This window comes from Nerophis lumbriciformis, linkage group LG39, assembly GCF_033978685.3.
Source record: "Nerophis lumbriciformis linkage group LG39, RoL_Nlum_v2.1, whole genome shotgun sequence".
Lineage (NCBI taxonomy): Eukaryota > Metazoa > Chordata > Actinopteri > Syngnathiformes > Syngnathidae > Nerophis > Nerophis lumbriciformis.
Window position 1 is genome coordinate 4,551,575 of NC_084586.2, and position 26,085 is coordinate 4,577,659.

General features: G+C 41.5%; 1 protein-coding gene across 1 annotated transcript; it reads left to right on the forward strand.

Annotated features, from left to right (window-relative positions):
* Positions 1 to 964: 964 nt before the first annotated feature.
* Positions 965 to 21,876, forward strand: msl1b (MSL complex subunit 1b). Its single transcript, XM_072912671.1, has 9 exons — positions 965 to 1,092; positions 1,585 to 2,214; positions 6,902 to 7,101; positions 7,167 to 7,465; positions 7,551 to 7,666; positions 7,742 to 7,809; positions 9,490 to 9,614; positions 9,677 to 9,749; positions 20,996 to 21,876. Exons 2-9 carry the CDS (start codon positions 1,813 to 1,815, stop codon positions 21,084 to 21,086), a joined length of 1,374 nt encoding a protein of 457 aa, XP_072768772.1. The 5' UTR covers positions 965 to 1,092; positions 1,585 to 1,812; the 3' UTR covers positions 21,087 to 21,876.
* The last annotated feature ends 4,209 nt before the right edge of the window (positions 21,877 to 26,085 follow it).

The following is a 26,085-nucleotide window of genomic DNA, read 5'->3' on the forward strand; positions in this document are numbered from 1 at the left end:
ATATGTATGTCTAATTGAAATTTAAATGAATGTCACGTACTGATGATTGAATATCTAAAAAGAAAATTTTATTATATGGCAGAATTATTCCCCATCATTTTAGTGGATTTATTTATCTAAATCTATGTTGGTTGTTTCTAAGGAAGCCTGTTTCCACCACACAAAAAAATACTCCAATGACAAATCAAAATTATCCATCCATCCGTTTTCTTGAGTTTAACAATTATGGGACAAAAAGTCGCAATTAAGAGATACAAATGGTAATATTTAGAATTATGAGATAAAAACTGTCGAACTTATGAGATAAAGTCCAAATTACGAGATCAAAAGTCATAATTATGAGATAAAATGTCATAATTATGAGATAAACGGTCGTAATATGGGATGAGTCATGATTATGAGATTAAAAATCGAATTTTAAAATAAGAAAATCGAAATGATGAGATAGAATCTCACAAATATGAGATTAAAACAAATCTAATTCAGGAGATAATCATACTTGTGATATAGAAAGTATCATAATTCTCATTCTTTTTTAATAATTAGGACATTCTTATCTCAGATAATTTCGACTTCTTATCTCATTATTTCGACTTTGAGTCTCGTGATTTCAAGCGGTAGGAAATGGATGGATGGATGGATGGATCTCGTGATTTGGACTTTTTAAGCTCATAATTATGACTTTTAAACTCATTTTTAAAAAATTATCTCGTACTTATGACTTTTCAATCTCGTGATTTCGAGTTTGTATCTCATAATTATGACTTTTAAACTCATAAAACAATTTCTCTCGTACTTATGACTTTTTAATCTCGTGATTTCGAGTTTTTAACTCATAAATATGGTTTACCATTGGGGTGTTTTTTTTTGTGTGTGGGAAACGGGCTTCCATAGTATTTGTGTTCATTTCAGTCAGAATGAGCACAGGAGCCACGGACAGTCGTGCCATTGCGCATGCGCGTATAATCCTAGCAACCTCAACGCAGAGACGGGCAGGCAAGACTGTGCGCATGCGCAGTGGTGTCCGCTTTAAAAGAAGACTTGAGGAGGGAACATGAACACCATTGCTGGTGGACTTGACTTATAACGCGGGTGAGGCCAAAAATAGAACACAATGTCGGTAAAGACATGCCGGCGATATTTGTGCGTTTATAGACGCGCTTGATACAACAGCGCCGCTTTGGACGCGCGTTTTTGTCGGCTAAGCTAGCATGCTAGCGTTAGCCAGCTAGCTTAGCTGTTATTGTTTTTCATAGGGAGCTAAAATGGAGGAGCTGCCTGCGTGCTCCTCTGCCACTCCCGAGTCCCGCCATTAAAACGTCTCCCCGCACACACAACGACGCTGAATAAACGTTGGCTTGAGCGGGCAGTAGTCGCTGTGTTCATTTGCTGCGTGTGTGCGTAGGTACAGCAGCTCGAAATTCAAACCCGGCGTTGCGCCTCTGAAGAAAAGGAGGACGCGATCAAGCACTCTTGACGTAACACCTTCCCCCATTGGACTGTTAGTTGTCGACGCAGGCATGACATGCACATCACAAACAAACAAAAAGACGCCACATGACTTCGTTTGTGTCCATCCTGCAGGGGCAGCATGCTGCGGTTGCACGATGACCAGCCATGAGCATGAGAGCCTCCTCGGGTCCTCAGTCGGGGTCCAAGCAGAACGCTGACACCGTCCACAGAACATCCTTCAACGCCGCCACCTTGCGCCCTGTCAGCCTCAAGAGGGAGTCCTGTGGCTTCGTGTTGGACGCTCAGCACTTCCAGCGCGCCGAGACCCCCAGCAAGTCAAAGTGATTGGAGCAGACTTCCATGAGCAGCAAAGTCTCGCAAGCACTTCAAGCTGACACCAAAACTGCGGGGATACTGTCCCCAGTCATACCGATGGGGGGTGAGGGAACCCCGGTGAAAGGTAAACCCCTCTCCGTCGACAGCATGGAAAACCCGCACATGGTTTTGAACAATGCCCCCAAGGACGGCGGCGCCGCCGAGAGCGTCAAGGGAGTCGTCCCGGGGGTTCTCGGCGCCGCGTCCATCGAGGTCTTGTCCGAGGGCAAGTGGAAGAACATCAGGAAGAGCCCGGCCAACCCGCACACGCAGGCCAACTGTCTGCGGCAGATCCTGCTGCTGCAGCTGGACCTCATCGAGCAGCAGCAACAGCAGCTGCAGTCCAAGGACAAGGAGATCGATGAGCTCAAAGCGGACAAAGACACGGTATGGAACGCTAACACGCTTCAATTACTAGAACTCATGTAAAATTACCGTTACTCTAGAGCAGGGGTGCCCAAACTTTTTCCAACGAGGGCCAATAACTGACAAATCAAAAGATGCGGGGGCCATTTTGGTAGTTTTTGCCTTCATAAGGGACGGCGTGGCGCAGTGGAAGAATGGCCGTGCGCGACCCGAGGGTCCCTGGTTCAATCCCCACCTAGTACCAACCTCGTCATGTCCGTTGTGTCCTGAGCAAGACACTTCACCCTTGCTCCTGATGGGTGCTGGTTAGCGCCTTGCATGGCAGCTCCCTCCATCAGTGTGTGAATGTGTGTGTGAATGGGTAAATGTGGAAGTAGTGTCAAAGCGCTTTGAGTACCTTGAAGGTAGAAAAGCGCTATACAAGTACAACCCATAACCAGTGCGATGTATATATTTTTTTCAGATTACCGTATTTTTCGGATTATAAGTCGCTCCGGAGTATACGTCGCACCGGCCGAAAATGCACAATTAAGAAGGAAAAAAACATATATACGTCGCACTGGAGTATAAGTCGCATTTTTGGGGGGAATTTATTTGATAAAATCCAACACCAAGAATAGACATTTGAAAGGCAATTTAAAATAAATAAAGAATAGTGAACAACAGGCTGAATAAGTACGTTATATGAGGCATAAATAACCAACTGAGAACGTGCCTGGTATGTTAACGCAACACATCATGGCAAGAGTCATTCAAATAACTATAACATATAGAACATGCTATACGTCTGTCACTCCCGATCGCTAAATCCGATGAAATCTTCCTCCCCGGTGTCGCCTCCGGTATGTCCTTTCTTTCTGCTGCTCGATTGCCGTTCTCTGCTGCATATTTCACTACGTCCAGTTTGTAATCTGGCTTCCTTTTCGGTGCCATTTTAGTTCAGTCCTTCTCAGTTTTTATAAGTTACCGCCAATGTTGATGTGATCCATTTTAATAGCTATGGCAGCAGCATATAGCAGTTAGCATCCCATGACCCACAATGCACTTCTGCCATGAACCTCCCCCGCCGAATTCTTATTGGTTGACGTGTGAGTGACGATTGCTGACGTGTGTGTGACGATTGCTGCCATTTGCTTCATCTCTTACGCGAATGAGATAAATAATATTATTTGATATTTTACGGTAATGTGTTAATCATTTCACACATAAGTCGCTCCGGAGTATATGTCGCACCCACGCTCAAACTATGAAAAAAACTGCGACTTGTAATCCGAAAAATACGGTACTAAAAAATGCAATTTTGGTATACATTTTGTGATTGCTGTATAGCTAAAGCTGAGCTGAAATGCTAACAGTTAGCCTGCTGGCTATAAAGCGTAAAGTAAAAAATATGTGCAAAATGAGCTATAAAAGCTAGCATGCTAACAGTACTCTGTTAACAATAGCGTGCTTAGCATTAGTGAAATACAAAAATATGACACTGAAGTGTATACCTGCTTAATTAGTTAATAAAGCTAATGTGCTAATGTTAGCATGCAAAAATGCTAACTGACATGCATCAAAAGTACCAAAATATATTAATCTGAGATGTGTACCTGGAAAAATGTGTTTAAAATACTAGCATGCGTCAAGTACCAAAATATGCCTGCTACAAAATTAGCTTTAAAAAGATAGCATACTAATGTTAACATTTAAGTAACAAAATATATGACGCAAACCTGTTAAATTAGCAAAAAAGATAGCATTATTAGAATGCTAAAGATTGTGCCGCGGGCCATTAAATTGTTAGCTACGGGGCGCACTTTAGACACCCCTGCTTTAGAGTGAAAAAAGTAATCAAGTACTGGGTAACTTCTGATTTATGAAATGTGAACATTTTTACTGACACGGATGATAATATAAATGTTCTTATTCATAGTTTGTAAGTAAACATTGAAGAGTCATGGCGTCATGTCACTTTACAGTGTATGGTTTGAGTGCGGTCATGTGACTGCTAGGCTCCGTTTGATTGGTGGAACGGAGTGAAATAGTCATATGACACAAGTCTCTCTGACAGACAAATTAATGTAATTAATAGATTATTGATTCATATAATTATGATGATGATAATAAAATATAATATATTAATAAATATGATAATTAATTAATGATATAACATTTATAATTTATTTATATATATATATATATATATATATATATATATATATATAATAAAAATATGATATATAATAATTATATATATATAATAAATAATGTTTAATAGAAATAAATAAGAGAAGATAAAATAATAAAGATGATATAAAAATATACATGTATAATTGATATATATATATAATTTAAAAAAAGTTTATAATAAATATATATATATATATATATGTATATATAAAATCAATGTTTAATAGAAATACATAAAAAATGATACAATAATAAAGCTAATAAGATAAATAAATAGCTATCGGAATGAAACTAAAAAGAAAAGTAGGTTTTCTTCACAGAAAATACTACTATAGTAAAAGCAAAAAGTATGTTGCATAAAACCACTCTGACAAGTACAATTTATACAATATGTTTCTTAATCAAATGTAGCTGAGTAAATATAGCACATTACTACCAACTAGGGCGAGATGATTATGGCAAAAATAATCATGAATATTTTGATTGATATTGTAATCGCGATTATTTACACGATTATTCATTCATTTGAAAACATGAGTATTTATTGTACTCAACTCAACTTTAATCATGGTTTTAATACAACTGATATAAATAAGTAACAAAAACAAGTAAAAAATAAATAAATAACAATACATTTAAATAAAAATAGCAACATAAAAAAACACATTCAGTTTTTTTTGTTTAGTTTTTAATTCAGTTTTTTACCTTCTACATTTATTTTATCATCATATGCTGTTTTTGCTTCAAATAAAATTAATTAGTTAAATGCAAAAATCCCCACATTTATTGGTGCAGTACATCTTTGGACAATTTTGACCAGTGTTTTAGGTCAAAGCATAATCATTGTGTAAATGTATCAATAAGTGCTTTAAGTACATTTGTTGTCAGGTACTTTTTTGGAACCTTTATTTTGTTATCGCAGACAGTGGTGCACCGCGCTATTATTGTGAAGGGAGGAAAAGTGCTGTTCTCAACTTGACAAGTAAAGAGGCCACTCGAGGCTGTAAAAAGCCTCTCAATTTACACTGCTGTCCTGTTCACACTTTGATGTTACATCCATGATGTGGTTCACAACAACACAAGCAGATGAGATGTGTTGTGGGTGTATGGATTGTTCTTGCTAGCTTTAGCTTTCTAGTTTAGTTGCTGTTTCAAGGGGCCGTCTCGACATTGTTTAGTTCAGGAAAGGGGCGGTTTAGTCTGTCGGGGATGAATGAGCGGTACAGGACACATTATTTTCCAAAACAAATGTCCCTTCTCACAATGACAACATTTCACTCCGCCTTTTAAAAGCGGGTTCTGTTTTATTGGCCAATTCTGTGTCTGCGTCCTCGGTTACGTTAACGTGGACATGCCTTACTTAATGTTGTTTAGTGATTATTGATTACGCATAACCATAGTGGCATTTCATTAATTTGCTCCTCATCATGAATTTGTATGCACGTTGCACGGCCCATTAATCAGGTTTTTTCTTGATTATTATATCTACATGATCGTGAGAAGTCATATTCAAAATCAACATTTTGATTAATTGTCCAGCCCTACTACCAACCTCTGATTAATAGACAGTAAATGTAAGGTACTATCAATTCAGCAATCCGCATGTACTTCTTCTTTTGCACACTAGATGGGGCTGCTGTCATAACTTTTGAAACACATGGCAAGAGGCATGGCAAGTCTATTTATAGAGTACAATTCATACACAAGGAAATTCAAAGTGCTTACAGAGAATTAAAATAAGTCAAAAATAAAAATATACAATCATATTTTAAATTAAAACCAGAAAATGCAATCATCGTAAGAACAATCAAAATTAAAATCAATCAAATGCGCTATATAAAATACTTTCAGCTGTCATATGCACAAACAAAAGTGTTTTCAGGCTGGTTTTGAACTTTGCCAACGTTGAGGCGTGTCTCACATCTTCAGGAAGACTATTTCAGATTTTAGGAGCATAAATCTGAAACGCAGTTTCACTGAGTTTGGTCCTGGTTCTAGGCACCAGCAGGAGACCACTCCCTGAGGTTCTCAGAGCTCGAGATGCTTCACATGGTTTTTAATACAAGGAGTGTGCAAAAGACTGTCTCTGTTTTAAAGTCTATTCTCTGAGCAACAGGAAGCTAGTGCAGTGACCTAAGCACTGGACTAATATGGTCCTATTTCCTGGTTTTAGGCAGGACTCTAGCAGCAGCATTTTGGATGTACTGCAGCTGCTTTACAGCTGGTTTAGAGAGCCCAGTGAGAAGGCCATGACAGTACGGTAGTCTAAACTGCTGGAGACCAAGGCATGGACTAGTCTTTCTAAATCTGATTTAGACATTGTTCCTCTGATTTTTTAAAAATAAATTTTAGCTGGTTAAAAGCTGCTGATGTTATTGACTTAATGTGGCTGGCAAAGTTCAAGTCTGAGTTTATTATTAGCCCTAAATGATAACCTGATTATTAGGTTTCAGTTAGAGGTTCTAAAGGTGACTAAAATTAGTGAATTGATTATATGTTTGGTAATGAAGTTTTTTGTCCCTGCGGTTTGAAGCTGCTGGCTCGTATCGAGCGCATGGAGCGCCGCTTGCAGCTCACCAGGAAGGACACGCCACGCGACAAGCGGCTTTTCCAGCCCCTGGAGCCATGGACCCCCGACAAGGAGGACATGTGGGACCTGGACGTAGAGGAAAGCCCACAGCCCAATCCATCCGCTCTGTTGCCTTTAAGTCGCAGCAGCAAAGGTCAAAAGAGGTAAAAGGAAGAAGAGAGAGAAAATAAAGCGCTCCCTGTTGACGGTTGTACTTGTGGGCACGCAGGAAGTCCTGCTTCGGAGATCCCAAACTCCAGAAGTCGCGGGGGAAGAGCGCCAAGCTCAGTCATCAGAAGCCAGACAGTCGGCCGTCTTCTCCGACCCAGCGAGAGCTGCGCAACAAGGAAACGCCTGAGAAGAGTGCCCCCGCCAGGCTTGTGTGCAAAGAAGAGCCGGATACTGGCTGTCAGATGGACGACCTGCCCTTTATGTCCACCACAGAGATGTACCTGTGCTGCTGGAACCAACCTCCTCTGTCCCCTCTGCGAAGTGAGACTTCCCCTAAAAAGGAGGAAGAGGTGGCCAGTGAGTGGACTACTCAAGTAGTACATGATGTGCTGATTGTTTGTAAGCCTGACTTATATTCGCCTTCAATCACTATGTCCTTCAGATTCGCAATCCATGATTAACTTCCTTTTCCCGTCTTCGTGCCGCCTCTCAGTTCCGTCTTGGAGGGAAAATGTCATGGAGCCGCTGGGTGAGGATTTAGCCTTTAACCCCCAAGAGGTGAGAAGAACGAACGCTGAGCTAATGTTGACGTGAAAGAAGATGACTTGTGATGCGTCTTCTAACCCCTCCCAGCCGCTGGACGACGGCGTCTTTCTGAAGCGTCACGCCAAGCTGGAGCTGGACGAAAAGAGGAGGAAGAGGTGAGCGCTATGCATTGTTACAGTATTTTTTGGACTATACAAGCCGTAGTTTATCTACATACCTCAATTGTTTTCAAACGGTGTCTGTAACACGGCAGTATAACGGCTGATCAAACAAAACAGAAGTCATCGTCATTGGCCCACTAACTGCGGAAGCTAGCTTTCCAATCAGCTAAACAGACTCAATAACTCTACAGTGACATTTTGGTGAATTTACTGAGGAATTTGTGTAAACTGAAAGTATACAAAAATAATGCCATTGTAAGTTAGTAATACTAACACAGACACTCGTAAACGTGTTAACATATTAGCTAATGATATTGATGCTGGCGTCATTACATTACTATAGCACGGACAAATATGCATGAAAACACTCCTACAGACTTCACACTTGGGACCGTTTATTAAGTAAGAATTGTTTTAGTTGTATTGTAAAACTTACAAAAGTGGCTTGGAGTGATGAATGAAGCATCCATACGAGTAGAAACGCTATGGATGGCAAAACTACCGACTGGCACTTGAACTTCCAGTTGAAAGCTCAGTTTAACAAGAAGGGCACTGCAGCACGTCCAGTGAGCGAACTTGTCCAAAAGATGGCACCTTAGCACAAACAAAACAACTTTTCACTGTTTTCCATGTTTATTTTTCTTTTTTAACTATTTGCATTATGGCCTTCGGAAAAGAAAAATCCATAAATTAGCCGCAGGGTTTTAAAAGCCGCCGGGTTCAAAGTGTAGGAAAAATGTAGTGGCTTATAGTCCGAATTTATTATGTTGGGGAGAGGCAACATGGCTGAAAACTACATCACGATACAAGTGTTTTTTATCAGTTGATATCAATAATTATTTTCAATATTATTAAAAAAATTATTAGTATTAATTATTATTGTTGTATGACCTATAGAAAATAAGGAGCAGGAGAAAAAATACATTAAATGTAAACATTTTTATTTGAAATATAACTTCCTCTGATTATAATCCCTCAGCTATCAAGGCAAAAAGGAAATGTCAACACAAGCATGGAAAACACTCAATGTAAACAAAATAGTAAAATCACAGTCAACACTTAGAAATAAGCTCTTAAAATGAAGGAATGTGTAAGAAATGTTTAATAAAGTGTAAGAAAATAGTGCAACGTGTGAAAATGTAAACATAGAGAAACCTGAGAAGAACTATTATCTGCAGGTTTAGTGCCAGGAAGTTACAGCTGTGCTCTAAAAGGTGAGCACGGCAAAGGTGGTGTGATATTAGTGGTCTTGCCTTGCATCATTTGCAGACAACATTGGTCTGACTAAGGTCCCTTTTGAAAAAAATCCAAAAACGGACCTTTCCTCTTTTTGACTTCCTCTTTTCACTCCATGCAGAGAATCAATCAAACTTGGTAGTTGATACTGTTACCTGATTGGCTGTTAGCGTGTCACGTGATCACTTCCTGCGTTGCTCGGTTACCAGAGAGCGAGTGCCTGTGGTCATGCAACCAACCTTGCTTTCATACTTCACTTTCTTCTGACGAAGAAGAAAAAAAATTATCAAATATTTTATCGAACACATTTTTTATTGATACCCATTACTTGTCTATCGCGATATGTATTGATATTGTTTTATCGCCAGTCCCTAATATATATATATTCTAGTGCGGCTGTAAGCTGAATGAGGAAAATAACGAGCTCCTTCTGGTCAGGTGGGACATCCAGCGAATCAGAGAGCAGCGCATGTTTCAGCGTTTGCAGCAGCGTATGAACAGGAAGAAAATCATCCAGGAGACGGAGCCCGAGCTCTCGTCCTTCTACCCGGACACGGAAGATGGTGCGTATATGGTGCAGTTGTACCTCGCCGGCATGTTGCTCAAATCTTTTTCTTCCTGCCAGTTGAAGCCATCATGATCACGCCCTTCTTGCCCGTGGTGGCGTTTGGCCGGCCCTTGCCCAAACTCTCACAACAGTAAGTCACTCTGCCGGAACCTTCCGCTTTCCAAACAGCCTGTTGAGAACTAGGAGTGCGGAATCACGACACCGCACTGATACATCCCATAACATTAGAAAATGGCGCCGATAGCTGCTTAAAAAAAGGCTCCAATGAGACGAGATTACCACAGGGATCGTGATTTGGTGATTGTGAGAGAGAGAGCAACAAACTGGATTCATAAGGATCGTACGAAAAAAAAAATCTCCAGACCGTACCAAAACAAACTGGACTCTCTCTGTTCCAAATGCTCGTCACCTTCTAAAGAAGTCCAATTGGTGGAATTGATCCATATGATGAGCACGTCAAATATACGAGTCCTGTATCTCAGTCGTCAGCCTGTATAAAAACTGACTGTTAACATTTCGGAATAGCTCACGGACAAACCAACTTTGGGGGTGGGCAAGACCTCGGAATTTGACTTCAGAAAGAGATGACTGTGGTCCTTACAGTGGCAAGTAAACAGTACTTGGGACTTTGTGGTGTCTCCGGGGGAAACTAAATATGTTTCACGTCTAAAATACACTGTGCACTAATGTGGGGAATATTTAAAGTCTTCTCAGTTATTCACCTATGAATAGGGCTGTTGCTCCCCCCCCCCCCCCAAAACTGCAGCCTTGTTCGTAACCCGCACCAAGCTTTTACATCCTACTAAATGCTACATGTGCAACAAAATAAAATGTGTTTTCATTCAAATGGAGCAGTGTGAAAATGCAGTGAAGTAGGGCTGGACAATTATGGCTAAAATAATAATCAGTTAATTACCGTATTTTTCGGATTATAAATCGCACCAGCCGAAAATGCATACTAAAGAAGGGAAAAAAACATATTTAAGTCGCACTAAAGTATAAGTCACATTTTTGGGGGAAATGTATTTGATAAAATCCAACACCAAGAATAGACATTTGAAAGGCAATTTAAAATTAAAGCTGCAAGCAGCGTTGGTCGGGCCCGCGTATTTGGCAGGTGCTAGTCCTAAGTGTCCCAATACTTTTGTATACTTTTATTGTGAAGTGTCCCAAGACTTTTGTCTAGTGTACCTACCTTGTCTGCATAGTTTGGGCATGCTGGTGCTTCCTGCTTTTAAGCAGCCATCTTAAAAAAACAGCAGTGCAGCAGCATTAGCGCTGCGGTTCTTTGAAGGGTCATAAAATCAAAACCGGAGCAGTTATTAAAACTCTTTCAATAACTTTTAATCAGAAGGGTTCAATCTCTCTCCTGTGTTAGTTTGAAGCCGAAACGACAAACACGCTCAGAGGAGATAATGTTTGAAGAAAGGTGACCGGTTTTTACAAAAGTGTTGTTTAGAAGGGGGAATAGCAAACTTCCAGTAGATTTTTGCTGGGGCTTGTCAATTTATGAAATGTAGGTCTAAGTGAGACCTACATTGAGGTTTTTGTTTCATGTCTCTCCGACCTTCCCAGTGGGAGTTAGAGGCAGTTGTGTCATTTTTTTCTTCCGAGGAGCAGTTTTTTGTGCGTTTTATAAAAAAATTGCTGTAGAGCACAACTTTTAGATTTGGGGTTAGGTTTTTTCATTCGATCACAGTTTTAGCCAGTCCTGATGTGTGTGTTGAGTTTGGTGAGTTTTGAAGCATGTTAAGGGGGTCAAATTACAGCTGAAAGAGGCAAAAGTGACTGTTTGTAGTACTTTTTTGTCTTGAAGGGGGAATGGCCAACTTCCTGTGTATTTTTGCTGATGAATGTCATTGTATGAAATGTAGGTCAAAGTCAGACCTACATAGAGGTTTTTGTTTCATGATTTTACGACATTCGTACTGGGAGTTAGAGGAAGTTGTATCTGTGTTTTCTTCCTAGGGGGCGCTAGAGCGCAATCTTGAGTTTTGTTGTTTGGTTTTTTTACTAAAGAGTTTTGTTCAGGTTTTTTGATGTGTGCGTCAAATTTGGTGAGTTTTGGAGCATGTTAAGGGGGTCAAAGTACCGCGCAAAGCTGCGGAAGAATAAAGAAAGAATAAAGAATAATAATAATAAAACCTTAGAAATTCAATAGGTCCTTATGTCCCATTGCATAAGGACTCCCTGTGGGAGTCCTTATGCAATGGGCCATTGCGGGCCCTAATAAATAAAGAATAGTGAACAACAGGCTGAATAAGTGTATGTTATATCAGTGGTCCCCAAACTTTTTGTAACTGCGGGTGGTCAACGCTAGAAAATTAGTCCCACGGACCGGGGGGGTTATTTTTATTATTATTTTTTTTGGTCATAAAAAAATACAATAATGTGTGCTTACGGACTGTATCCCTGCAGACTGTATATTGATCTATATTGATATATAATATATAAGAGCCACAAATATCAATAACAGAAAGAAACAACCCTTTTGTGTGAATGAGTGTAAATGGGGGAGGGAGGTTTTTGGTTTGGTGCACTAATTGTAAGTGTATCTTGTGTTTTTTATGTTGATTTAAAAAAATAAATCAACACTGCGTTATATGATGCATAAATAACGAACTGAAAACGTGCCTGGTATGTTAACGTAACATATTATGGTAAGAGTCATTCAAATAACTATAACATATAAAACATGCTATACGTTTACCAAACAATCTGTCACTCCTAATCGCTAAATCCGATGAAATCTTCTTCCTCATGTCGCTTCTAAACAACTGCCAACTCCAAAGGTAGTCATTGCGCCGCTTCCTCTTCTATCGGTACGTCTAGTCTCTTACGTGAATGAGATAAATAATATTATTTGATATTTTACGGTAATGTGTTAATAATTTCACACGTAAATCGCTCCAGAGTATAAATTGCACCCCCCGCCAAACTATGAAAAAAAACTGCGATTTATAATCCGAAAAATACGGTACACGATTATTCATTAATTTAAAAATATGAGTATTTATTGCACCACCAAAACGTTTATGTATAGTTTAAAAAAACGGATATAAGTTCGTAATGAATAAAACACAATAAGTAAAATAATAACCATAGTAATAACAATACATTTAAAAAACAACAGCAGTATAAAAAACAAATTAAATTCTTCCGTTTAAATTGTTTTTAATTCATTTTTTTTACCATTTACACGTATTTTACCATCATAGAATGTGAGCTTTTTGTTTAAAATAAAATGCAAACATCCTGACATATATTAGTGCAATACATCTTTGGACCAATTTGACCAGTATATTAGGTCAAAGCATAATAATTGTGTAAATGTATCAATAAAGTTAAAGTTAAAGTACCAATGATTGTCACACACACACACTAGGTGTGGCGAAATCATTCTCTGCATTTGACCCATCACCCTTGATCACCCCCTGGGAGGTGAGGGGAGCAGTGGGAAGCAGCGGTGGCCGTGCCCGGGAATCATTTTTGGTGATTTAACCCCCAATTCCAACCCTTGATGCTGAGTGCCAAGCAGGGAGGTAATGGGTCCCATTTTTATAGTCTTTGGTATGACTCGGCCGGGGTTTTGAACTCACAACCTACCGATCTCAGGGCGGACACTCTAACCACAGTAGGTTAAGTAATAAGTTCTTTAACTACATGATGCTTGTGCACGGTACCCTTATTTTGTTAGCGCAGTCAGACCAGATGTGGCATACCGCGCTGTTATTGTGAAGGAGGGAAGTGTGCTGCTGTTCTCAGCGTGGCGAGTAAATAGGCGATTTGAGGCTGTTTTAAAAAAAACAGGATAAAGCTTCTTAAGTTGCGACTGCTGTTTGTACATTGATCTTACATCTGTAACAGCATCGTAAATATTTGAGTCATCTCTTGTCTAAACCAAACAATAAAAAGCGCCTTTAAAGTTGCAAACACTGTTTGTACAATGATGTTATATCCATGATGGCGTTCACAACAACACAAGCAGATGAGATGTGTTGTGGGTGTATGGATTGTTCTTGCTAGCTTTAGATTCCTAGTTTAGTCGCTGTTTCAAGGGGCCGTCTCCACATTGGACGGGGTAGTTGAGTGTGTCGTGGATAAATGAGCGATAATGATGTTGCATCCACGATGTCGTTCACAACAACGCAAGCTGATGAGGTGTGTTGTGGTTGCCTGGATTGCTAGCTTTAGCTTTCTAGTTTAATCGCTGTTTCAAGCGGCCGTCTCGACATTGTTTAGTTTCTGGCAGGGCGGTTACATTATTTTCCCAAACAAATGTTCCTTCTCCTCACAATGACAACATTTCACTCACATTTTTCAACTTCCCTGATATTATTTTGCGTTTGTCAGTGGATTCCATTTTATTGGCCAATTCTGTGACTCCGTCTGCGTAACACGGAAATCCTACATCTTACCGTATTTTCCGCACCATAAGGCGCCCTGGGTTAAAAGCCGCGCCTTCAATGAACGGCATATTTCAAAACTTTGTCCACCTATAAGCCGCCCGGTGTTGTAAGCCGCATCTAACTGCGCTAAAGGAATGTCAAAAAAACAGTCAGATAGGTCAGTCAAACTTTAATAATATATTAAAAACCAGCGTTCTAACAACTCTGTTCACTCCCAAAATGTACGCAAATGTGCAATCACAAACATACGTATATCAATATGGACAGAGCTGCGTGAAAAAAGCCACCCGGCCTCTTCGCGTAAACTTAAACTTACCTTAACCACTCGCTCATCTTTTCTTCATCCATCCCTTCGAGTTAGCTTTTATGATGACGCCGGCTGGAAAGGTCTCTTTTGGCAAGGTCTTCCTTTTGAATATCACCATGGGTGGAAGTTTCATTAGCATGGCAAGCTAGAACCACAGTGAAGGATGACTTCTCATTCCCTGTGGTGCGAATATTCACCGTACGTGCTCCCGTGCCACAGTGCGGTTCACAGGAATATCAGTTGCTGTGAAATACGGTAGTAATCCGTGTGCGGATGGAGAGATTGCGTCTTTTCATGAACCGGATCCTTGTCGCTTTGTAGGAGCCATTTTGTGGTCTTTACAGATGTAAACACACAAAGGAAATGAAACGTACGGTGATATCCGCGCGCTTTTTCTTCTTCTACGCGGGCGGGTGGTTGCTTACAGTAGAAGAAGAAGCGCTTCCTGTTCTATGGGGGCGGGTGCTTACCTTGGCGGTTGCTTGCGTAGAAGAAGAAGCGCTTCCTGTTCTACCGGGGAAAAAGATGGCGGCTGTTTACCGAAGTTGCGAGACCGAAACTTTATGAAAATGAATCTTAATATTTATCCATATATAAAGCGCACCGGGTTAAAAGCCGCACTGTCAGCTTTTGAGTAAATTTGTGGTTTTTAGGTGCGGCTAATAGTGCGGAAAATACGGTACTTGTTTTGTTGAGTTTAGTGAATATTGATAAGGCATACTGGCGCTGTGTCAAATAAAAAAGTAGTAACCATGGTGTCATCCCAAACTTCTCGTAGACGTGCTCTTTTTTTTCCTCGTCTGTTTCACCGTCACAAAATCCGGAATTTGCATTCACGTTTCAATTATTCTATTTTCATAATTGTGAAAAGATATATTCGAAATTAAAATGTGATTAATTGACCAGTCCTACTGTGAACACACCAACATGTACCAGGTGATGGCGTTAAGTCATATTTGATGGGATACGTCTCTTTATTAGCTCGTTAACCTGACTTCCTTCGGCTTTGCTTGCACGCTGGAAATTATCTCCCCAAATCTTTTTTTCCCTGAAGCGATCATGACAACCATTCAGCCGTGTCAATAAGCGAGTCACGGTCCAGCGAGACCCACAATGCATTGCATTCCCATTGTCACACTTTCAAGCCCTTTACTGTGCTGTGAACACATCACGGAGGTCCAACTTCCCCAGTGTAAACAAACATGGCGTTTATTGTGCGGGACTCCTGTAGAGAGGAGTCCTTGAGGAAGAAAATACGACCGTTTTCAGCACATCAGACCTCAGCAGCATCACGAAGACGCCCGTGCCGACACAGTCTGTGTTCTGAGACGCCGCTATTTTTGGGGTCGTACGTTTGCGAGCAAAATACGACACCATTTCCACAGTCCTGCACACACTGTGAGATGGAAGTGAGGACTTGAGCTTCAGTACTGATTTATGAACGTCCGTAGTAGTGATGTCATCTTTGATTAGGACACACCTTCAGTACAGGCCAAACGTTTGGACACAACTTCTCCTCATTCAATGCGTTTATTTTCATGACTATTTACATTGTAGATTGTCACTGAAGGCATCAAAACTATGAATGAACACATGTGGAGTTATGTACTTAACAAAAAAGGTGAAATAACTGAAAACATGTTTTATATTTTAGTTTATTCAAAATAGCCACCCTTTGCTCTGATTACCGTATTTTCCGCACTATAAGGCGCACCGGATTATTAGCCGCACCTTCAATGAATGGCATATTTCAAAACTTTGTCCACCTATAAGCCGCGCCTAAGCTGCGCTAAAGGGAATGTCAAAAAAACAGTCAGATAGGTCAGTCAAACTTTAATAATATATTAAAAACCAGCGTTCTAACAACTCTGTCCCAAAATGTACGCAAATGTGCAATCACAAACATAGTAAAATTCAAAATAGTGCAGAGCAATAGCAACATAATGTTGCTCGAACGTTAATGTCACAACACACAAAATAAACATAGCGCTCACCTTCTGAAGTTATTCTTCATTCGTAAATCCTTCGAATTCTTCGTCTTCCGTGTCCGAATTGAAAAGTTGGGCAAATGTGGGATCCAAAATGGCCGGTTCCGTCTCGTCGAAGTCATCGGAGTCAGTGTCACTGTTCAGCAGTTCTGTGAATCCTGCCTTCCGGAAAGCTCGGACCACAGTTGAAATATCTGCCCAGGCATTTACGATCCACTGGCAAATGTTGGCGTATGTCGTCCGGCGCTGTCTGCCTGTCTTAGTGAAGGTGTGTTCGCCTTCGGTCATCCATTGTTCCCACGCCGTTCGCAGTCGTGATTTGAATGCCCTGTTGACACCAATATCCAGCGGTTGGAGTTCTTTGGTTAATCCACCCGGAATGACGGCGAGTGTTGTATTTGTGTGCTTCACTTGTTTTTTGACACCATCTGTGATGTGGGCGCGCATAGAGTCGTATATCAACATGGACGGAGCTGTGTGAAAAAAGCCACCCGGCCTCTTCGCGTAAACTTCCCTTAACCACTCGCTCATCTTTTCTTCATCCATCCCTTCGAGTTAGCTTTTATGATGACGCCGGCTGGAAAGGTCTCTTTTGGCAAGGTCTTCCTTTTGAATATCACCATGGGTGGAAGTTTCAGGCCATTAGCATGGCAAACTAGAACCACAGTGAAGGACGACTTCTCATTCCCTGTGGTGCGAATATTCACCGTACGTGCTCCCGTTGTATCCACAGTATCCACAGTGCGGTTCACAGGAATATCAGTTGCTGTGAAATAGTAATCCGTGTGAGGATGGAGAGATTGCGTCTTTTCATGAACCGGATCCTTGTCGCTTAGTAGGAGCCATTTTGTGGTCTTTACAGATGTAAACAGGAAATGAAACGTACGGTAATATCCGCGCGCTTTTTCTTCTTCTACGCGGGCGGGTGGTTGCTTACAGTAGAAGAAGAAGCGCTTCCTGTTCTATGGGGGCGGGTGCTTACCTTGGCGGTTGCTTGCGTAGAAGAAGAAGCGCTTCCTGTTCTACCGGGAAAAAAGATGGCGGCTGTTTACCGTAGTTACGAGACCGAAACTTTATGAAAATGAATCTTAATATTTATCCATATATAAAGCGCACCGGGTTAAAAGCCGCACTGTCAGCTTTTGAGTAAATTTGTGGTTTTTAGGTGCGGCTAATGGTGCGGAAAATACGGTCCTGCTTTGCACACTATTGGCATTCTCTCGATGAGCTTCAAGCACACCTGTGAAGTGAAAACCATTTCAGGTGACTACCTCTTGAAGCCCATCGAGAGAATGCCAAGAATGTGCAAAGCAGTAATCAGACCAAAGGGTGGCTATTTTGAAGAAACTAGAACAGGGGTCCCCAAACTTTTTGACCCAGGGGCCGCATTGGGTTAAAACAAATTTGGCCAGGGGCCGGGCTATATATATATATATATATACTGTATATATACACACCCTAACTCTTCCGGTCGGTTGAGGGGGGCGGGGTTTGGTGGTAGCAGGGGTGTATAATGTAGCCCGGAAGAGTTAGGGATGCATGGGATTCTGGGTATTTGTTCTGTTGTTTATGTTGTGTTACGGTGCGGATGTTCTCCCGATGTGTTTGTCATTCTTGTTTGGTGTGGGTTCACAGTGTGGCGCATATTAGTAAGAGTGTTAAAGTTGTTTATACGGACACCCTTAGTGTAACCTGTATGGTTGTTGACCAAGTAGGCCTTACAATCACTTACGTGTGTAAGCAGAGGCCGCATACTACATGTGACCGGGCCGGCACGCAGATAGCGTGGTGTAAAAGCGGACGCGACGACATGTTGTAGAGGACGTTAAAGGCAGTGCCATCACGGCACGCCCTCAATATTGTTGTCCGGGTGAAAATCGGAGAATGTTTGCCCCCGGGAGATTTCCGGGAGAGGCACTGAAATCCAGAAAAATCGGGGGGGGGGGGGGGTCGGCAAGTATGCAGCTGAGCCGCATCAGAGTGATCATGCTGGCCTAGGAGACCCAGTAACAGGCGGTAGAAAATGGATTGATGGATAGGCGAAAAAGGACAGATAAAAATAAAAATAAATAGTTATTTTATTTTTTTACTCTTGACTACGCGCAGGCCAGATATATCTAGCCCGCGGGCCGTAGTTTGGGGACCCCTGAACTAGAATATAAACATGTTTTCAGTTATTTCACCAGAAACATGTAAATATGAATTATGGGTTCCAGGCTGGACAAAGGGGCATATTTTAGTGAAGTTTTGTACACTTTGAACACTATAAAGTGTGATACAGTACTGTGATGGATCCACTTCCTATCTATTAACAAGACAAAACAACAACAAGCTGAGCTGTCCTGTGTGCACTGCTTTGTCAACAAGCGCACACACAGAAGTCTCTTTGGTGCCCTCAAAAACGATCAGAAATCACACAAATCTTAACTTAACTTTAGCAACAATATTGCTACAATAATTAACGTTTAAGAAGGTTACATGTACTTACAACGGTAAAGGAGGGGCTGACGAGAAAAGCGCAAACGGGGAGAGACCAGAGGTATTTCTTCGCTGTGAAATAAGGATGCTTTGGCATATTTTTTCCGGAAAAGTCTGATCACAATTGAAACATGCCGTGGTACGAAGCCTGATTCGTGGATTCTTCCATACTTGGGAGTGCCATTAATGTACTCCTCCTTTGCACGCTGCTCTTTTGTCCTTCTGGGACTCCTGTTGAGTTAGCAAAATGGACACAACTTGTCAAACGGGGCAAAGAACGGAAAAGACACATGCCCAAGCATTGAGAAGTGACTATTAGTCGACTGGGCATTGACGTGGAGGGCTCCGCCTTCTCAGTATTGCTTTTTGTCCTGCAGGCGTGACACAGAAGGAATGAATGGAAGCGTTGGTACACGGAGACATATTTGGCTCCATCTAAGTTTACAAATAGAGGGGCTCGTAATTGGAGGTTCCACTGTACACTTTGCTCTGCGTTTGAAAAGTAATCCATTAAAAGAAGTAGAGCTGATATTATCGGCCGATGAATGCTTTAAAATGTAATACTGGAAATTATCGGTATTGGTTTCAAAAAGTAAAATGTATGACTTTTTAAAACGCTGCTGTGTACATGGACGTAGGGAGAAGTACAGAGCGCCAATAAACCTTAAAGACACTGCCTTTGCGTGCCGGCCCAATCACATAATATCTATGGCTTTTCACACACACAACGCCATACAGGTCACACTGAGGGTGGCCGTATAAACAACTTTAACACTGTTACAAATATGCGCCACGCTGTGAAATCTCCATCTCCATAGAGCAGGTCAGCAGCAGGAAGCATGAAGTGCTCTAAAACTTGCTGGTAGACGGCTGCGTTGACCCTGGATCTCAGGAAACAGAGTGGACCGACACCAGCAGATGACATGGCACCCCAAACCATCACCCAACCATGCAAATTTTGCATTTCCTTTGGAAATCGAGGTCCCAGAGTCTGGAGGAAGACAGGAGAGGCACAGGATCCACGTTGCCTGAAGTCTAGTGTAAAGGTTCCACCATCAGTGATGGTTTGGGGTGCCATGTCATCTGCTGGTGTCGGTCCACTCTGTTTCCTGAGATCCAGGGTCAACGCAGCCGTCTACCAGCAAGTTTTAGAGCACTTCATGCTTCCTGCTGCTGACCTGCTCTATGGAGATGGAGATTTCAAGTTCCAACAGGACTTGGCGCCTGCACACAGCGCAAAATCTACCCGTGCCTGGTTTACGGACCATGGTATTTCTGTTCTAAATTGGCCCGCCAACTCCCCTGACCTTAGCCCCATAGAAAATCTGTGGGGTATTGTGAAAAGGAAGATGCAGAATGCCAGACCCAAAAACGCAGAAGAGTTGAAGGCCACTATCAGAGCAACCTGGGCTCTCATAACACCTGAGCAGTGCCAGAAACTCATCGACTCCATGCCACGCCGCATTAACGCAGTAATTGAGGCAAAAGGAGCTCCAACCAAGTATTGAGTATTGTACATGCTCATATTTTTCATTTTCATACTTTTCAGTTGGCCAACATTTCTAAAAATCCCTTTTTTGTATTAGCCTTACACAATATTCTAATTTTGTGACACGGAATTTTGGATTTTCATTTGTTGCCACTTCAAATCATCAAAATTAAATGAAATAAACATTTGAATGCATCAGTCTGTGTGCAATGAATAAATATAATGTACAAGTTACACCTTTTGAATGCAATTACTGAAATAAATCAAGTTTTTCAAAATATTCTAATTTACTGGCTTTTACCTGTATATGCTACCCCCTAAAACCCCGCCCACCTCAACCTCCTCATGCTCTCTCAGGGAGAGCATGTCCCAAATTCCAAGCTGCTGTTTTGAGGCATATTAAAAAAAATTATGCACTTTGTGACTTCAATAATAAATATGGCAGTGCCATGTTGGCATTTTTTTTCCCATAACTTGAGTTGATTTATTTTGGAAAACCTTGTTACATTGTTTAATGCATCCAGCGGGGCATCACAACAAAATTAGGCATAATAATGTGTTAATTCCACGACTGTATATATCGGTATCGGTTGATATCGGAATCGGTAATTAAGAGTTGGACAATATCGGCAAAAAAGCCATCTCTAAAAAGAAGTTATCGGCTTGTGGGAGACAAATCTCTTTAAAAAATATTTTGTACCGCAGGAATTTCGATCTGCCCTGGCTGGACGAGCGCAGTCGATGTCGCATCGAGGTTCCCAAGAAACACACTCCTCACCGGACGTGTCGCAAGTGAACGTGGGCGCGATGGCGGCCTGCGTGCAAAACTGCTGTCGCTTTCTGCGTGGAAGAGAAGCGCCACGGTCCGGGGTTCGGCATGGAACAAGATGTCGACGACTCTCACAGGAAGTGCGGCGTCATGTGACCCAGTAGCGACAGATGAAACTCTCCACAGTCCCCCAGCGAGCGACACACCTCCAACCCCCACTCTGCTCTGGTGAAGAAAAGTCCACACACTGTATCGCCGTGCCACCTCCACACTCAGCATACGCCCAAATCCAACCACATGCTTGCTCCCTCCGGAACACATCGACAGGTCCTCATCTTGGCTCGAAACCCTTCGCTTCCGCTTCTTTCATTTTGACATGTGCACGGATTCCATTGGGCTGTAAAGCAACGGCAGCATGGCTTAGCCCTTAATGGAGCGTCCAGGCTCCTCATCAAAGGACTTCCTGCACGACGTTCTAACACCTTCTGCAATCCACAACGGAGGTCCTGTTTAGAAGCTAAGTTCCTAGCTCGTAGTGCTAACAGGCTGACACTTATCTTTTCCTTGGTTTGCTTCGCTTTCCCGTCTCTTCATGCAAGGCCTCTGCAGTCTGATCGATACTGTACAAGTGCATAGATAGTTAGTCCTGTACATAACTCAAGAAATGTACATAAAACATGGCTGTTATTTTTTTATTATTATTTAATGTTGAAAGTGTTGAGTACATTCAATACCCCAACGATTGTATGTTGACTAATTGAAAGTTACCTTTTTTTGGAATAAAACTGACCATCTCTATGCTTTAGAACATGTTTGTCTGTTCTAAGTATTTTTTTTGTAGGAAACTACTGGAATTTGGTGAGAACACGGGTGTCCAAACCTTTTCCACTGGGGGCCACACATTGAAAAATCTGAGCCGAGGATGTCGTTGTGGCTTGTGCAGCCCTTTGAGACACCTGTGATTAAGGGCTATATAAAACTTTGATTGAAAAATGAAAGCATGCGGGGGGCGTTTTTGACATTTTTCATTATCAAAACCATTAGCAAATTACCACAGGGGTAGCACTTTGGCTACCCCTGTGGTAAATTTTAAATGTGCTTTATAAATAAAGTTGATTTGATTTGATTTGATTACAATATATATTGTAACATTAAAACTTTCCTTAATTTTGGTGAATATTAAAGGTCCCAGTCATTAAAGTGTAAAAAATAAGTCATTATTTTTTACTCTCAACGCTTAAATATCTATAGATCAATTTCAGATCTATCCATCGACATAAGGTTTTAATTATTTTTGTTTTATGCCCTTTTTGTAAAAAAAAAAAAAAAAAGTGTAGGAAAATATGCAATATTTTCTCCCCAAAATGTGGAATATTTGATGCAAAATGATTGGAGCCTTAAATATCAATCAATCAATCAATTATTTATATAGCCCTAAATCACAAGTGTCTCAAAGGGCTGCACAAGCCACAACGACATCCTCGGTATAGCCCACATAAGGGCAAGGAAAAACTCACCCCAGTGGGACGTCGATGTGAATGACTATGAGAAACCTTGGAGAGGACCGCATATGTGGGTAACCCCCCCCACCCCCTCTAGGGAGACCGAATGCAATGGATGTCGAGTGGGTCTAACATAATATTGTGAGAGTCCAGTCCATAGTGGATCCAGCATAACAGTAAGAGTCCAGTCCACAGTGGGGTCAGCAGGAAACCATCCCGAGCGGAGACGGGTCAGCAGCGCAGAGATGTTCCCAACCAATATACAGGCGAGTGGTCCACCCCGGGTCCCGACTCCGGACAGCCAGCACCCCATCCATGGCCACCGGATCTGTGTGTCTTCCCCTCCACAAGGGATAGGGGGGAGCAGAGGAGAAAAAAGAAACGGCAGATCAACTGGTCTAAAAAAGGGGGCTATTCAAAGGCTAGAGTATACAAATGAGTTTTGAGATGGGACTTAAATGTTTCTACTGAGGTAGCATCTCTAACTGTTACCGGGAGGTCATTCCATAGTACTGGAGCCCGAATAGAAAACGCTCTACAGCCCGCAGACTTTTTTTGGGCTCTGGGAATCACTAATAAGCCGGAGTTCTTTGAACGCAGATTTCTTGCCGGGACATATGGTACAATACAATCGGTAAGATAGGCTGGAGCTAGACCGTGTAGTATTTTATACGTAAGTAGTAAAACCTTAAAGTCGCATCTTAAGTGCACAGGAAGCCAGTGCAGGTGAGCCAGTATAGGCGTAATATGATCAAACTTTCTTGTTCTTGTCAAAAGTCTAGCAGCCGCATTTTGTACCAACTGTAATCTTTTAATGCTAGACATAGGGAGACCCGAAAATAATACGTTACAGTAATCGAGACGTAACGAACGCATGAATAATGATCTCAGCGTCGCTAGTGGACAAAATGGAACGAATTTTAGCGATATTACGGAGATGAAAGAAGGCCGTTTTAGTAACACTCTTAATGTGTGACTCAAAGGAGAGAGTTGGGTGGAAGATAATACCCAGATTCTTTACTGAGTCGCTTTGTGTAATTGTTTGGTTGTCAAATGTTAAGGTGGTATTATCAAATAAATGTCGGTGTTTAGCAGGACCGATAATCAGCATTTCCGTTTTCTTAGTGTTGAGTTGCAAGAAGTTAGCGGACATCCATTGTTTAATTTCATTAAGACACGCCTCCAGCTGACTACAATCCGGCGTGTTGGTCAGCTTTAGGGGCATGTAGAGTTGGGTGTCATCAGCATAACAATGAAAGCTAACACCGTATTTGCGTATGATGTCGCCTAGCGGCAGCATGTAAATACTAAAGAGTGCAGGGCCAAGAACCGAACCTTGGGGGACTCCGCACGTTACCTTAACATAGTCCGAGGTCACATTGTTATGGGAGACGCACTGCATCCTGTCAGTAAGATAAGAGTTAAACCACGACAAGGCTAAGTCTGACATACCAATACGTGTTTTGATACGCTCTAATAAAATATTATGATCGACGGTATCGAAAGCAGCGCTAAGATCAAGAAGCAGCAACATAGATGACGCATCAGAATCCATCGTTAGCAGTAGATCATTAGTCATTTTTGCGAGGGCTGTCTCCGTAGAGTGATTTGCCCTGAAACCGGATTGAAAAGGTTCACAGAGATTGTTAGACATTAAGTGTTCATTTAGCTGCTGTGCGACAATTTTTTCGAGGATTTTCGAGATAAACGGAAGGTGGGACACCGGCCGGTAGTTTACCATGAGGTCAGGATCGAGGTTAGGTCTTTTGAGCAAAGGATGAATAACCGCTTTTTTGAATGCTAGTGGAACAGTGCCAGAGGAAAGTGATAAGTTTTATAGGTCAACAATTCATAACATGATTGCTTTTGATTCATTATTTTTTTTTAGCCATGACAGTTTAAAAAAACAGACTATATTGATCTCAAGGATCCAGAAGTCCCCCACTCATAGAATTTTTAAATTAATATTAATTTACTGTATATTATTTTTACTTTCATCGCTTAAATCTCTAGATCAACTTCAGATCCACCCGATGATTATAAGGTTTTAAAGTAAAAAAAAAAAAAAAAAAAAAAAGCTTACATGGCAGCTTTGTGTTTATGTCAACAATGCAACATTTTCTTGTTACATTACATGTTTGCTCTTTACTTCAACTTTTTAATGTTGTTTTTTTTAAGTATATTTTAAATGTGCCGCAGGCCGTTAAAATTGACCTGCAGGCCACACTTTAGACACTCCTGGGTTAGGAAGTTGCTGTGTCACTATTTCCATCAATAACTACATTTCCCAAAAACCATTTCGTCACCAAACATCTACCGTATTTTCCGCACTATTAGCCGCACCTAAAAACCACAAATTTACTCAAAAGCTGACAGCGCGGCTTATAACCCGGTGCGCTTTATATATGGATTAATATTAAGATTCATTTTCATAAAGTTTAGGTCTCGCAACTACGGTAAACAGCCGCCATCTTTTTTCCCCGTAGAAGAGGAAGCGCTTCTTCTTCTACGCAAGCAACCGCCAAGGTAAGCACCCGCCCCCATAGAAGAGGAAGCGCTTCTTCTTCTACTGTAAGCAACCACCCGCCCCCGTAGAAGAAGACGAAGCGCGCGGATATTACGTTTCATTTCCTTTGTGTGTTTACATCTGTAAAGACCACAAAATGGCTCCTACTAAGCGACAGGTTTCCGGTTCATGAAAAGACGCAATCTCTCCATCCGCACACGGATTACTATTTCACAGCAACTGCCTAAAGACTTTCAAGAAAAGCTGGCTACTTTCCGTGCATATTGTAAAAACAAGATAGCTGAAAAAAAGATCCGGCCAGAGAACATTATCAACATGGACGAGGTTCCACTGACTTTTGATATTCCTGTGAACCGCACTGTGGATACAACGGGAGCACGTACGGTGAATATTCGCACCACAGGGAATGAGAAGTCATCCTTCACTGTGGTTCTAGCTTGCCATGCTAATGGCCAGAAACTTCCACCCATGGTGATATTCAAAAGGAAGACCTTGCCAAAAGAGACCTTTCCAGCCGGCGTCATCATAAAAGCTAACTCGAAGGGATGGATGGATGAAGAAAAGATGAGCGAGTGGTTAAGGGAAGTTTACGCGAAGAGGCCGGGTGGCTTTTTTCACGCAGCTCCGTCCATGTTGATATACGACTCCATGCGCGCCCACATCACGCTGGTTTTTAATATATTATTAAAGTTTGACTGACCTATCTGACTGTTTTTTTGACATTCCCTTTAGCGCAGTTAGATGCGGCTTATAACACGGGGCGGCTTATAGGTGGACAAAGTTTTGAAATATGCCGTTCATTGAAGGCGCGGCTTATAACCCAGGGCGGCTTATGGTGCGGAAAATACTGTAATCATAAACCTTGGATCTTGATGACGTCACAGAAAAATGGCTGGAAGTTGTTTTCTTCGTTCGTAAAACTCATGTTTTTAAAGTCAATATAACAACTCTGAATCCACATCTTGTACACCAGTGATCCTCAACAGGCGGACCGCGG